We start from the raw sequence: 14,920 nt of genomic DNA on the forward strand, positions 1-14,920 counted from the left end.
ATTCTGGACTGGATTTCTACTAAACCTCACTTGGACAATCACATGCCAGTGATGACAATGTTAGCAAAAATAGTCATTTAATGTGCATTTACTATGTACCATGCACTTAACACATAATGAACTCTTAATGTCAATATAGAGAAATTAAGAGTTGAAGAAAGGACCATCTATCTTCTGTATAACGTCATAATAATTCTGAAACAGTTTACATTAATGATTCTTTCTCTGTGGTTTATAGAAAGTTAAAGATAGTAACAGCTAGCATTTACTTGGTACAGTTGATCTTTGAACAACAGGGGGGTTGGGATGCTGACTCTCCACACAGTTGAAATATCTCTTTTTAATGCACACACCTACTCTGTGAGTTGGTGTTATTATTATTATCCCTGTTTTGTGGATGAGGAGAGTTAGGGTCAAAGAGGTTAAATAACTTGCCCAAAATTACATAGCTTGTATATGGCAGAGGTGAATGGTTTTAACCACTACAAGATAGTAGATAGCTTTAATTCACAGGTCTTTTCTAACAACCTCATGTCTGTAGGCAACGTGTTGAAACAAGTATACTTTACAGGTAAAAAAAAATTAAGGTCTATAAAGAATAAATAATTTGCTCAATATCATACTAACTTAGCATCAGCAGCCACGAATAAAATAATTCCTGAAAAGGTAGTCTAATGGTACTGTAATAATAACAAATGTTATATATGGAATTCCAGTTTAAATATACATTCTGACAACATGGTCAGAACGTATCTTTCTACACCTAAGAAAAGTTTAGCTGTTAGTTCTCAATTTTGTTGTTTTTTTTTTTTACTAGCTACAGCTGAACAAGACTGATGCTCTGATTACTGTTATATGTGGTACAGAAAACTATAACAGAAATTTGGAATTATTCAGTGAATTTATATGCCTCCATTATCAGCTTGGCATAATAAACTAATTAAGGGCAATATGACTGCTTATAAACAACTCAACCCAACATTAATATTTGATAAACTTTTATTCTCATCCTGTAAATATTTTAACACTTCCAACTTCCAATAACAATATGCTACAACAGAAAGGACTCCTTAAAAAGCTAGCTATTAACTCTCACATACATGGCCGTTAATATCACACTAAAATGGTATATATCAATAACAAAAAATGTCTACCCCTTTTTTCCAAACTTACAAGGAATTTTAAAAAAGAAACAAAAGAAAACAAAAACTGATCATTCATCTGGGTAGCTGGTGTAAATTCTGTGAAACACTGGTGTAAATTCAGTACTGGTGGGACAGTGTGTAAATTTCCTATCGGATTTACTAATAATGCCTTCTCCCAGATTTTATACAAGATACAAACTCATATTTGGGAAAACATAGGCATACCTTAGAGACACTAACTCTCTGTATTAAAATACATGCTTCCAGTTATATGAATGGTATCACTTTAATATTTAAAATATCAAAATTATAAGCATAGGTTTAATAGTTATATGCTGAGTTTTCTTGATCTGTTTTCTAAAAGAATATGCAAGACCAAGAGGTTTTGATGTAAACTCTCTTGGTTTATAATTTTCCACTTTTATTTTTTACATTAAAATTACCTTTCTCCAAACTAGAGGATGAACAAATTAAGAAAATCAGTTCTCTCTGAATAGCTATTTGATGAAACAGAAGCAGAAACAATAAGCTACTCACTTCCATCTTTGTTTATTCAACCAATATTTTTAAAGTGACTGACTCATGTATGCTCAGTACACTCCCTCTTCAGTATTTAACGAACTGTGGTAATTGAAGGGGAAAGATCACAACCAAAGAACTTCCAACATGTTCCTGGTAGTGACAGACATAGTACTTATAAGATGAATTACAGAAATCTTCTTTTTTTGTGACACAATACATCAGCATGAGGTAACTCAGGGGTATTGTAAAAACAGCTCTAGCCTACTCTAGTAATAGGAAAATGACAAAGTCCTCCTGAAATCTTTTCTTCTATATGTTACCTAATATCAAAACAAATGATCAACATGTGAAGCATGTCTAAAAAATTTTGCAAAACACAGAAGACAGTTTCCACTTTCCATGAGTACATGACAGAATTTACTTCAGATATGACATATTAATAGCATGTTTGTTCTTTGAAAACTCGCCATCTAATCCCCTTTGGAGACAGAACTACTTTCTCACAACAAGATCAACCACAGTATCAAAATAATAATCAATGGTGAGGACTTAATCTCAGGACACAAGCATAAAATACTTCCGATCTACCTCTAGGAAAACACACATTTGCTTTGGTCTTTCTTAATTGCAATATTTCTCTTAAATAAGAGACTAAATTTGAAATGGTACACTTTTTCCTGTTTTTCTTCCTATAATTCTAGTGGCTAGGCTCAGGTAAATAAAAACAGTGTTTTGGAACACAGTGTGCATGTCTACCACTCTCTTCAGTCATGGGTAACAGAGAAATAGAAAGCACAGTTCTGCATTAATTTTTTTTTTGTAAAAATATAATGCTCTCTTGACATAAGGATAAAATGAATTAACTACTCCCCTAGGTGGAATAAACTAAGAAATGTAAGAATAAACCAAGTTACAAGGCAATGCAATATATAGTCCTGATCAACCCTTCAATGTTATCAAAAGCAAGATTTGGCTACTTTTTCTTTGCTAGAAAAGCCTTGAGAAAGCAAAACAAAACTTAGCAGTGTTTCTCCAGTAGGCCCCAGGAGGAAAGTGAACCTATGCTCAAGGGATCTCGGGGCACCTTTCCTTCAAGCTCAAAATTTCCTTCAAGTCTCCACTTAGAGCTTTACATATTATTAAAATTTTGTATTCTACCTCATAATATATACATGTTTACTTTCATTTCCTCATTGCCGCCAATCTTCAAAACAAAGAAAAAACATATAGCAGGAACATGTACCACGATTACCTTGTGGCTTCATGTAACTTTGATACCTGGTTCCTCCCAAAAACCCAGTTTAAGAATTATAGATTTAAGAGTAATGTGGCAAATGAATAGATCCATTTATCATTTATCTCCTTTTTTATTTTATTAACAATGTTTTTATTTATATTTTTTTGAGACAGGGTCTCACTCTGTTACCTGGGGTGGAGTGAGTGGCACAATCTCGGCTCACTACAAGCCATTCTCTCTGGCTCCCGCCTCAGCCTCCCGAGTAGCCGGGACTACAGGTGCAGAACAGTATGCCTCGTTCATTTTTGTAGAGATGGGGTTTTGCCATGTTGCCCAGGCTGGTCTCGAACTCCTGGGCTCAAGTGATCTGCTCAGCTCAGCCTCCCAAAGTGCTAGGATTACAGGTGTGAACTACCACACCTGCCACAATATTCTTATTTTTAAAGCCTTAGCCACAGTGCTAAGAATTTATTACCTAAGTTGTCTGCTTGGGTTAATTTCTTGTCTATTCTGTAACACCAACTAGAGCTCAAACCATGCCTCCTTCTTGATAACTTCAAAAGCCAATTTTATCTGTGTACTGGGAAGCAAGGTGCTAAAAGTGCTAGATATTTTAGGAGAGAGGAGACTGTATGAGTAGTCATCTAGAGGTATGGGAGAGTAAATGGACCAGGGAAACAGAAAATGATTCTTGGGTAGCATAAAGGACTCACTGAGCTAAGGGATCATTAATTTAAAGTGAGACTGGTAAATATGGTTACTTTTTTTTTCCTCTAGGTATGTTCAAATGTATGGGTGTGGACAAGGAGTTAAGTGTACACAAGGCTGTATCACTATCATGACTACGAAATTTAAGCTGGATAAGGAAAGTAAGATCAGTAAAATCAGAGACTGAAAAAAAGATAGATTTTTAAAACCGAGGGTTCCATTAGGTCTAAACACCTCAAAACTGTGAAATCGAGATTATGGAGGGGTTACAGGTTAGACAAAGATAAAATATAGAAGTGGGTACATAGTGAGATGAAATGCAGGGCAAAATTTATCGGAAGAGAGGAGTTTCAGGTTTGAAGACACCAGGATATTAGAAGAATTATACATATGAACAATGGAATCACCGAGAATTACAAAACAAGCAGTAGTGGAATGAATGCCAGTAAACCAAGAACCACAATCTATTAGGAGACAATTTTCCATGGATCTTGTGTTTCTGCACACATTGTGAGCAGAGGCATGGACTGTCTTTGCTCTGGGCTATCTTTTTAAGCATGCTTGTATATCAAACAGCCCTGGAAAATAGACAGTGTCTTCTTCCACAGCCAAGGATAGGTTTCCTTACACTCTTGGAAGAGACAGTCTCTTCCTTCCAAACTAGGGCAGACAAGCTTAGTATCCATTATAAAAGATTCCAGTTCCCTAAGCTTGGTGTTCCTCATCTGTCATTTAATCCACGGTGTGTGCAGGTATCATCTGGACCTCTTCGTATCACCCTTTGGGAATTAGAGAATTTCTGCAAACAAATGCTGTCACTTTAGCTAAAGTTTTTGCTATTAGTAATAAGGTCCTTTGTCTCTGGCCCAGAAATCTCCTGTCTTCTGCCAGCATCCATGAAATTATGGCAGGTTAACTTCTTAGCTTACAAGTAAAGCAAATCTCAGACACTTTACAATTCTTAACAAAATCTCCACTGAATGAGAGATGGAGATGAGTGATGACTATAACTAAATGGATAGAAGGTGGTATAGTCTGATAACATAAGATAAAATTTGGAGGTGTTTGAGAAGAAAGAATGGTCTGGAAAATGCAACGAGAAGCTAAGAGTACACCTCCGGGTTCAAAGGCAGAAAGAAGCAGGAGAGAAAATGGCCACTACCTGAAAGGGTTGCAAGTAGTATCATCAGGAAGCAAGATTTAATTTAGAGCAAAATTAAAGTAATATTAACAGAAGAGGCTGAAGATAAAAAGAAATTTGCTGATGACTGACCTTGAGTTCCAGAGACTTTATGAAAGATTTCCAGGAAACAGGGAGAGGTAGGTTGTAGGGTTAGTTTTGGATACATGTGTTAAGAAACCCAGGAGTCTTGAGCTCCTTGCTGTAACTTACATGAGCAAGATAAAAGGTCATGATGAAATTAGTTATGATAGTTTTAATCAGATCAAATGTTTGCTTGTTTCTATGTCCTTTGACCACTTTTACCAACACAATATCTATTATGAAATGCTTTATTTCTTACTAACATCATTTTAGAAAATTTAGAACATATAAGTTTTTAAAAATTTAAATGCCAAACTGTTATTTAAGATAGTAAGAAGCGGGGCAGAGCAAGATGGCCGAATAGGAACAGCTCCAGTCTCCAACTCCCAGCGCGACCGACACAGAAGACTGGTGATTTCTGCATTTTCAACTGAGGTACTGGGGTCATCTCACTAGGGAGTGCCGGATAATCGATGCTGGTCAGCCGCTGCTGCCCGACCAGCGAGACCTGAAGCAGGGCGAGGCATCGTCTCACCTGGGAAGCACAAGGGGGAAGGAAATCCATTTTCCTAGCCAGGGGAACTGAGACACACAACACCTGGAAAATCGGGTAACTCCCATCCTAATACTGCGCTTTAAGCAAAGGGGCACACCAGGAGAATATATCCCACACCTGGCCGGGAGGGTCCCACGGCCACGGAGCCTCCCTCATTGCTAGCACAGCAGTCTGCGATCTAACCCAAAGGGCAGCAGCAAGGCTGGGGGAGGGGCGCCCGCCATTGCTGAGGCTTAAGTAGGTAAACAAAGCCGCTGGGAAGCTCGAACTGGGTGGAGCTCACAGCAGCTCAAGGAAGCCTGCCTGCCTCTGTAGATTCCACCTCTGGGGACAGGGCACAGCTAAACAACAACAACAACAAAAGCAGCAGAAACCTCTGCAGACGCAAACGACTCTGTCTGACAGCTTTGAAGAGAGCAGTGGATCTCCCAACACGGAGGCTGAGATCTGAGAACGGACAGACTGCCTGCTCAAGTGGGTCCCTGACCCCTGAGTAGCCTAACTGGGAGACATTCCCCACTAGGGGCAGTCTGACACCCCACACTGCACAGGGTGGAGTACACCTCTGAGAGGAAGCTTCCAAAGTAAGAATCAGACAGGTACACTCGCTGTTCAGCAATATTCAATCTTCTGCAACCTCTGCTGATGATACCCAGGCAAACAGGATCTGGAGTGGACCTCAAGCAATCTCCAACAGACCTGCAGCTGAGGGTCCTGACTGTTAGAAGGAAAACTATCAAACAGGAAGGACACCTACACCAAAACCCCATCAGTACATCACCATCATCAAAGACCAGAGGCAGATAAAACCATAAAGATGTGGAAAAAGCAGGGCAGAAAAGATGGAAATTCAAAAAATAAGAGCGCATCTCCCCCTGCAAAGGAGCGCAGCTAATCACCAGCAACGGATCAAAGCTGGACGGAGAATGACTTTGACGAGATGAGAGAAGAAGGCTTCAGTCCATCAAACTTCTCAGAGCTAAAGGAGGAATTACGTACCCAGCGCAAAGAAACTAAAAATCTTGAAAAAAAGAGTGGAAGAATTGATAGCTAGAATAATTCATGCAGAGAAGGCCATAAACGAAATGACAGAGATGAAAACCATGACACGAGAAATACGTGACAAATGCACAAGCTTCAGTAACTGACTCGATCAACTGGAAGAAAGAGTATCAGCGATTGAGGATCAAATGAATGAAATGAAGCGAGAAGAGAAACCAAAAGAAAAAAGAAGAAAAAGAAATGAACAAAGCCTGCAAGAAGTATGGGATTATGTAAAAAGACCAAATCTACGTCTGATTGGGGTGCCTGAAAGTGAGGGGGAAAATGGAACCAAGTTGGAAAACACTCTTCAGGATATCATCCAGGAGAATTTCCCCAACCTAGTAGGGCAGGCCAACATTCAAATTCAGGAAATACAGGGAACGCCACAAAGATACTCCTCGAGAAGAGCAACTCCAAGACACATAATTGCCAGATTCACCAAAGCTGAAATGAAGGAAAAAATCTTAAGGTCAGCCAGAGAGAAAGGTCGGGTTACCCACAAAGGGAAGCCCATCAGACTAACAGCAGATCTCTCGGCAGAAACTCTACAAGCCAGAAGAGAGTGGGAGCCAATATTCAACATTCTTAAAGAAAAGAATTTCAACCCAGAATTTCATATCCAGCCAAACTAAGTTTCATAAGTGAAGGAGAAATAAAATCCTTTACAGATAAGCAAATGCTTAGAGATTTTGTCACCACCAGGCCTGCCTTACAAGAGACCCCGAAGGAAGCACTAAACATGGAAAGGAACAACCGGTACCAGCCATTGCAAAAACAGGCCAAAATGTAAAGACCATCGAGGCTAGGAAGAAACTGCATCAACTAACGAGCAAAATAACCAGTTAATATCATAATGGCAGGATCAAGTTCACACATAACAATATTCACCTTAAATGTAAATGGACTAAATGCTCCAATTAAAAGACACAGACTGGCAAACTGGAGAAAGAGTCAAGACCCATCAGTTTGCTGTATTCAGGAGACCCATCTCACATGCAGAGACATACATAGGCTCAAAATAAAGGGATGGAGGAAGATCTACCAAGCAAATGAAGAACAAAAAAAAAGCAGGGGTTGCAATCCTAGTCTCTGATAAAACAGACTTTAAACCATCAAAGATCAAAAGAGACAAAGAAAGCCATTACATAATGGTAAAGGGATCAATTCAATAGGAAGAGCTAACTATGCTAAATATATATGCACCCAATACAGGAGTACCCAGATTCATAAAGCAAGTCCTTAGAGACTTACAAAGAGACTTAGACTCCTATACAATAATAATGGGAGACTTCAACACCCCACTGTCAACATTAGACAGATCAACGAGACAGAAAGTTAACAAGGATATCCAGGAATTGAACTCATCTCTGCAGCAGGCAGACCTAATAGACATCTATAGAACTCTCCACCCCAAATCAACAGAATACACATTCTTCTCAGCACCACATCGCACTTATTCCAAAATTGACCACATAATTGGAAGTAAAGCACTCCTCAGCAAATGTCAAAGAACAGAAATTATAACAAACTGTCTCTCAGACCACAGTGCAATCAAACTAGAACTCAGGACTAAGAAACTCAATCAAAACCGCTCAACTACATGGAAACTGAACAACCTGCTCCTGAATGACTACTGGGTACATAACGAAATGAAGGCAGAAATAAAGATGTTCTTTGAAACCAATGAGAACAAAGATACAACATACCAGAATCTCTGGGACACATTTAAAGCAGTGTGTAGAGGGAAATTTATAGCACTAAATGCCCACAAGAGAAAGCAGGAAAGATCTAAAATTGACACTCTAACATCACAATTAAAAAAACTAGAGAAGCAAGAACAAATACATTCAAAAGCTAGCAGAAGGCAAGAAATAACTAAGATCAGAGTAGAACTGAAGGAGATAGAGACACAAAAAACCCTCCAACAAATCAATGAATCCAGGAGTTGGTTTTTTGAAAAGATCAACAAAATTGACAGACCGCTAGCAAGACTAATAAAGAAAAGAGATAAGAATCAAATAGACGCAATAAAAAATGATAAAGGGGATATCACCACCAACCCCACAGAAATACAAACTACCATCAGAGAATATTATAAACACCTCTACGCAAATCAACTAGAAAATCTAGAAGAAATGGATAATTTCCTGGACACTTACACTCTTCCAAGACTAAACCAGGAAGAAGTTGAATCCCTGAATAGACCAATAGCAGGCTCTGAAATTGAGGCAATAATTAATAGCCTACCAACCAAAAAAGTCCGGGACCAGATGGATTCACAGCTGAATTATACCAGAGGTACAAGGAGGAGCTGGTACCATTCCTTCTGAAACTATTCCAATCAATAGAAAAAGAGGGAATCCTCCCTAACTCATTTTATGAGGCCAACATCATCCTGATACCAAAGCCTGGCAGAGACACATACACAAAAAAAGAGAATTTTAGACCAATATCCCTGATGAACATTGATGCAAAAATCCTCAATAAATACTGGCAAACCGGATTCAGCAGCACATCAAAAAGCTCATCCACCATGATCAAGTGGGCTTCATCCCTGGGATGCAAGGCTGGTTCAACATTCGCAAATCAATAAACGTAATCCAGCACATAAACAGAACCAAAGACAAGAACCACATGATTATCTCAATAGATGCAGAAAAGGCCTTTGACAAAATTCAACAGCCCTTCATGCTAAAAACGCTCAATAAATTCGGTATTGATGGAATGTACCTCAAAATAATAAGAGCAATTTATGACAAACCCACAGCCAATATCATACTGAATGGGCAAAAACTGGAAAAATTCCCTTTGAAAACTGGCACAAGACAGGGATGCCCTCTCTCACCACTCCTATTCAACACAGTGTTGGAAGTTCTGGCTAGGGCAATCAGGCAAGAGAAAGAAATCAAGGGTATTCAGTTAGGAAAAGAAGAAGTCAAATTGTCCCTGTTTGCAGATGACATGAGTGTATATTTAGAAAACCCCATTGTCTCAGCCCAAAATCTCCTTAAGCTGATAAGCAACTTCAGCAAAGTCTCAGGATACAAAATTAATGTGCAAAAATCACAAGCATTCTTATACACCAGTAACAGACAAACAGAGAGCCAAATCATGAATGAACTTCCATTCACAATTGCTTCAAAGAGAATAAAATACCTAGGAATCCAACTTACAAGGGATGTAAAGGACTTCTTCAAGGAGATCTACAAACCACTGCTCAGTGAAATAAAAGAGGACACAAACAAATGGAAGAACATACCATGCTCATGGATAGGAAGAATCAATATCGTGAAAATGGCCATACTGCCCAAGGTAATTTATAGATTCAATGCCATCCCCATCAAGCTACCAATGAGTTTCCTCACAGAATTGGAAAAAATGGCTTTAAAGTTCATATGGAACCAAAAAAGAGCCCGCATTGCCAAGACAATCCTAAGTCAAAAGGACAAAGCTGGAGGCGTCATGCTACCTGACTTCAAACTATACTACAAGGCTACAGTAACCAAAACAGCATGGTACTGGTACCAAAACAGAGATATAGACCAATGGAACAGAACAGAGTCCTCAGAAATAATACCACACATCTACAGCCATCTGATCTTTGACAAACCTGAGAGAAACAAGAAATGGGGAAAGGATTTCCTATTTAATAAATGGGGCTGGGAAAATTGGCTAGCCATAAGTAGAAAGCTGAAACTGGATCCTTTCCTTACTCCTTATACGAAAATTAATTTAAGATGGATTAGAGACTTCAATGTTAGACCTAATACCATCAAAACCCTAGAAGAAAACCTAGGTAGTACCATTCAGGACATAGGCATGGGCAAGGACTTCATGTCTAAAACACCAAAAGCAATGACAACAAAAGCCAAAATGGACAAATGGGATATAATTAAACTAAAGAGCTTCTGCACAGCAAAAGAAACTACCATCAGAGTGAACAGGCAACCTACAGAATGGGAGAACATTTTTGCAATCTACTCATCTGACAAAGGGCTAATACCCAGAATCCACAAAGAACTCAAACAAATTTACAAGAAAAAACAAACAACCCCATCAAAAAGTGGGCAAAGGATATGAACAGACATTTCTCAAAAGAAGACGTTCATACAGCCAAAAGACACATGAAAAAATGCTCATCATCACTGGCCATCAGAGAAATGCAAATCAAAACCACAATGAGATACCATCTCACACCAGTTAGAATGGCAATCATTAAAAAGTCAGGAAACAACAGGTGCCTGAGAGGATGTGGAGAAATAGGAACACTTTTACACTGTTGGTGGGATTGTAAACTAGTTCAACCATTATGGAAAACAGTATGGCGATTCCTCAAGGATCTAGAACTAGAAGTACCATATGACCCAGCCATCCCATTACTGGGTATATACCCAAAGGACCATAAATCATGCTGCTATAAAGACACATGCACACGTATGTTATTGAGGCACTATTCACAATAGCAAAGACTTGGAATCAACCCAAATGTCCATCAGTGACAGACTGGATTAAGAAAATGTGGCACATATACACCATGGAATACTATGCAGCCATAAAAAAGGATGAGTTTGTGTCCTTTGTAGGGACATGGATGCAGCTGGAATCCATCATTCTTAGCAAACTATCACAAGAACAGAAAACCAAACACCACATGTTCTCACTCATAGGTGGGAATTGAACAATGAGATCACTTGGACTTGGGAACATCACACACCGGGGTCTATCATGGGGAGGGGGAGGGGGGAGGGATTGCATTGGGAGTTATACCTGATGTAAATGACGAGTTGATGGGTGCAGCACACTAACATGGCACAAGTATACATATGTAACAAACCTGCACGTTATGCACATGTACCCTAGAACTTAAAGTATAATAATAATAAAAAAAAAAGATAGTAAGAAGCAAGTGTTAACTTACTTGAATTAGATCTAAAATGCCAAGTTCACTTTCTGAGGAATCCACACAGAAGACAAAATATAACGTTGCGTAATGTCTATAAATCAGTTTGTTGTCAGATCCTCCAATTAATCTAAATGACAAAAAAATTGTAATGTTATTGGAAAGAAAATGCAAAACATTTTCATTAGCTCAAGCAAAGTGACAATTTGTTTAAAAACCACTTGTCAAACGAAAGCATTCAATGGCAAAGCATTTAAGTGAACTTATTCAGAGACTAGGTAAATTAAGATGGCTGTTTTCTTCAGCAATATCAAGTAAAAGAAGCCAGTGCTTAATTTCAGTTCATTCATTCATTAAACCATTCTCTGAGTAACTACTGTGTGCCAGGCACTGGTAGTGGGGAAGGAGCAATAAACAAACACATCAGAACATCATCAGATAGTGGCAAGTGTTACACTGAGAATCAAAATACAATGATGATATATTGATGGGTTCCCTATTTCAGGCTGAATATTGAGCAAGAGTGACATTTAAGCTGAGATCTAATGATAAGGAGTTGGCTTGGAAAAAATTTAGAGAAGAGCATTTCAAGCTAAGGTAGTAAGTAATAAATGGCCATTTCATCTAGAACAAAGTATGTATATTCAGGGAAGAGAAAAAAGGCCAGTAGATAAGAAAAGATTAGTAAATGATAAAGTCAGAGAAATAGGCAGAAATTAGATCATGGGGCATTTGTAAGTGCTTACTAGATTTAACTCCATACGTCACAGTAAGTTACACAGCTTAAGACTGATTATCAACTAGAAAAAAAAGAAGAATGACACTTCTTAAGTTTTGGATAGATTCACCATCAAGATCTCTTCCAGAATTACATTGTTTTGAAATATAAATGCAAGAAAATTAAGCTAGGATACTAAATTCTTTAATGAAATATGTTTATTTATAATGACTGGAATTTTAGTATTTTAAAAATAATAATTTAGGAATCATTCCAAACATCTTATAATTTTCTAAATATAGTTTAGCTATTTCATAGTTAAGTTTGCAATAATGAATTCACCTTCTTAAAAGACCCCTAAACACTTAACATAATTTACAATCAAGGTTATATGTAATCAAAAGTAAACTAACATCTATCCCAACAGAATATAGGAAAATGGCATTTCTTTCTCTCTCTCTCTCTCTTTCTTTTTGAGACAGAGTTTCACTCTGTCACCCAGGCTGGAGTGCAGTGGCGCTATCTCAGCTCACTGCAGCCTCTGCCTCCTGGCTTCAAGCCACCAAAGTAGCTGGGATTACAAGCACGCACCACCACACCTGGCTGATTTTTGTACTTTTAGTAGAGATGGGGTTTCACCATGTTGCCCAGGCTGGTCTCGAACTCCTGAGCTTAGGAGATCTGCATGCCTAGGCCTCCCATAATGCTAGGATTACAGGTGTGAGCCACCATGCTCGGCCAGCATCTATTTTTCATACAGTAAAAATAATACTAAACTTATAAGTTCTGTAGAAACAACTTCTCAAGGTATATACTACTTCTATGTCCTCTAATAGCAAAAGCAGAAATGATCTTTGACAAGAATAAAAATTTCCTACTATCCTAGATACTCCTCTAGAGAAGATATTTAATTTAAAAATATCTACATGCAATTTAAAGATTCTGAGAGTGTATTTATAGACTGTGACTGCAATTGTTCCCTGAAAGAGGTAAAAAGAACACAAATAGGAGGCTTCACTTCATTCTGAATCAGCAATTTAGTGATTATCTTAAAACTTTTGCTTTACTTTAAAAGGAGAGCAAACTTCTGAAGAATATAAGTTTCAAAGAGGCCAATAATGCTATTAAAAGCAAGCAAAAATATTAACGTGGCAAGTATATATTTTGCCTTTAAAAATATAATTTTATCTTTAAGCTATAGTATAATACTGATAAAAATTCCTGTACAGAATGCAATACATCATATACAACCACAGGACTGAGAAATCCTGTTAGTTCAAATAACTCATTTTATAGAGGAGAAAACTGAGGCCCAAGAATTTAAGTGACCTGTCCAAGAAAATCAGCCTGTTAGTAACAAAACTAGGATTAAACTAGATGTGTAGCCTCATCTCTGCTGCAATATTTGCTTTCTATTTTTTGTAAGGTTAAAAAAGAACAATCACAATTTCAAGCCACAATTTCTATTTCAAATAGCACCCTAGTTAGATTAATCAGGTTCTTACTTCTAAATGCAGTACACTGTGCTGGGTGGTAAGTTTCCTAGGAGATAAGAAATCAAGAGGCTAGGATGAGAGGAAGTGACAGTAATGTCAAAGACAACTAAAGTTGAATAAATACAAGTAAAATTCAAAAACAGAGGCAGGTACACTTGTCTCAATTATTAAATTAGAAGCCCTGAGTTAACAGCAAAATTTTTAAGTATGTATTGGACATTTAAGGACAGCATGATATAACCTTTCAGGAAACCCAAGTTAAGTGTTCCACATGATAAAAAGTAACTTATGACCATGGATTCCCTGTTATCCAGAGTATTTCTCATCCATCACACACATAAAAATAACAAAAAATTCTAGGTTTCTCTGACTGATTCATGTTTGAGAACAAACTGTTTTCATGGAAGCTATTAGTTTAAAAGTATTTATTTGTAATATCTGTCAATATTCTTATTCATTTTAAAATAGAAAAATCAATTAGCTGATTTAGGTATATTTGAAAAACAGACTTCAGTCTTGTAATAGTGAAATAAAAAATGTAATCTAATTTTTATGCACATTCACACAAAGGAATACTCTGTAGTCATTAAAAAGAATAAGCTTGTCCTAGATGTGTTTATATGCAAAGCTTTTGAACATACTGAGAACCAGCAACATGCAAATGAGCGTACAAGTGTGATCTCACAAATAAAAATTTTAAGGTTGTATGTTAGTCAACACATATAACATACTTTATATGTTAGTCTATACAAACAATTTTCTAGAAGGATACACAAGAAATTGGGTAGAAGGACTAAGGTTGAGAGGTTCTTATTTTACATTTTATAGTTCCCTGTAATGTTGGAATTTTTACCATTAATATATTACCTTTATATAAAATTCCCTTTCAAAATTTTTAAGAGGAAAAAAAGATTTCATATCTTTAAAAAATAATTCTTTAAGTTAGATTTATAGCTAACATAGGTGGCAATTAATTCACCTAATCCAATTAATCAAAATTATAAAACTGTTACCATACACTGATTAAACAGTATATATTTTAATCATATAGTCAAAACTTAGAAATGTCTATGAAATGCTTTACTTACAATCCTCCTTCTAGGAAATTACAAACATTTTCATCTCTCTTAGATACCAAATGGAAAGTCTCCCTGATGATTTGCTGTTGTGTATCTTCACTCTGAGGAAGAATAATTCATATATATTAGGATGGAGGGTATGGGTTTAATAGCATTTTAAGAATTTTTAAAATCAAAGGTAGTAATATCTATCTGGGAAATCCATCTAAGAGAGGGGTCCTTGGAGAAGTGACTTAAATTACACCTTACAG

The 14,920-nt window shown here is 37.3% G+C and overlaps 1 protein-coding gene across 6 annotated transcripts in view; it reads right to left on the minus strand.

Moving 5' to 3' along the window:
* The window catches only part of AP3S1 (adaptor related protein complex 3 subunit sigma 1), a 72,161-nt gene that overhangs the window by 27,433 nt on the left and 29,808 nt on the right, over positions 1–14,920 (minus strand). For all 6 annotated transcript variants that reach the window (XM_033181494.1, XM_033181497.1, XM_033181495.1 and 3 more), the window contains exons 2-3: positions 14,679–14,770; positions 11,395–11,506 (exon numbers count right to left, since the gene is read on the minus strand). In XM_033181494.1, the coding sequence (XP_033037385.1) occupies positions 11,395–11,506; positions 14,679–14,770 (204 nt within the window). The remainder of the gene's footprint in view (positions 1–11,394; positions 11,507–14,678; positions 14,771–14,920) is intronic.

The sequence above is a fragment of the Trachypithecus francoisi genome, unplaced genomic scaffold (genome assembly GCF_009764315.1).
Source record: "Trachypithecus francoisi isolate TF-2019V2 unplaced genomic scaffold, Tfra_2.0 Lachesis_group2, whole genome shotgun sequence".
NCBI classification, from domain to species: domain Eukaryota; kingdom Metazoa; phylum Chordata; class Mammalia; order Primates; family Cercopithecidae; genus Trachypithecus; species Trachypithecus francoisi.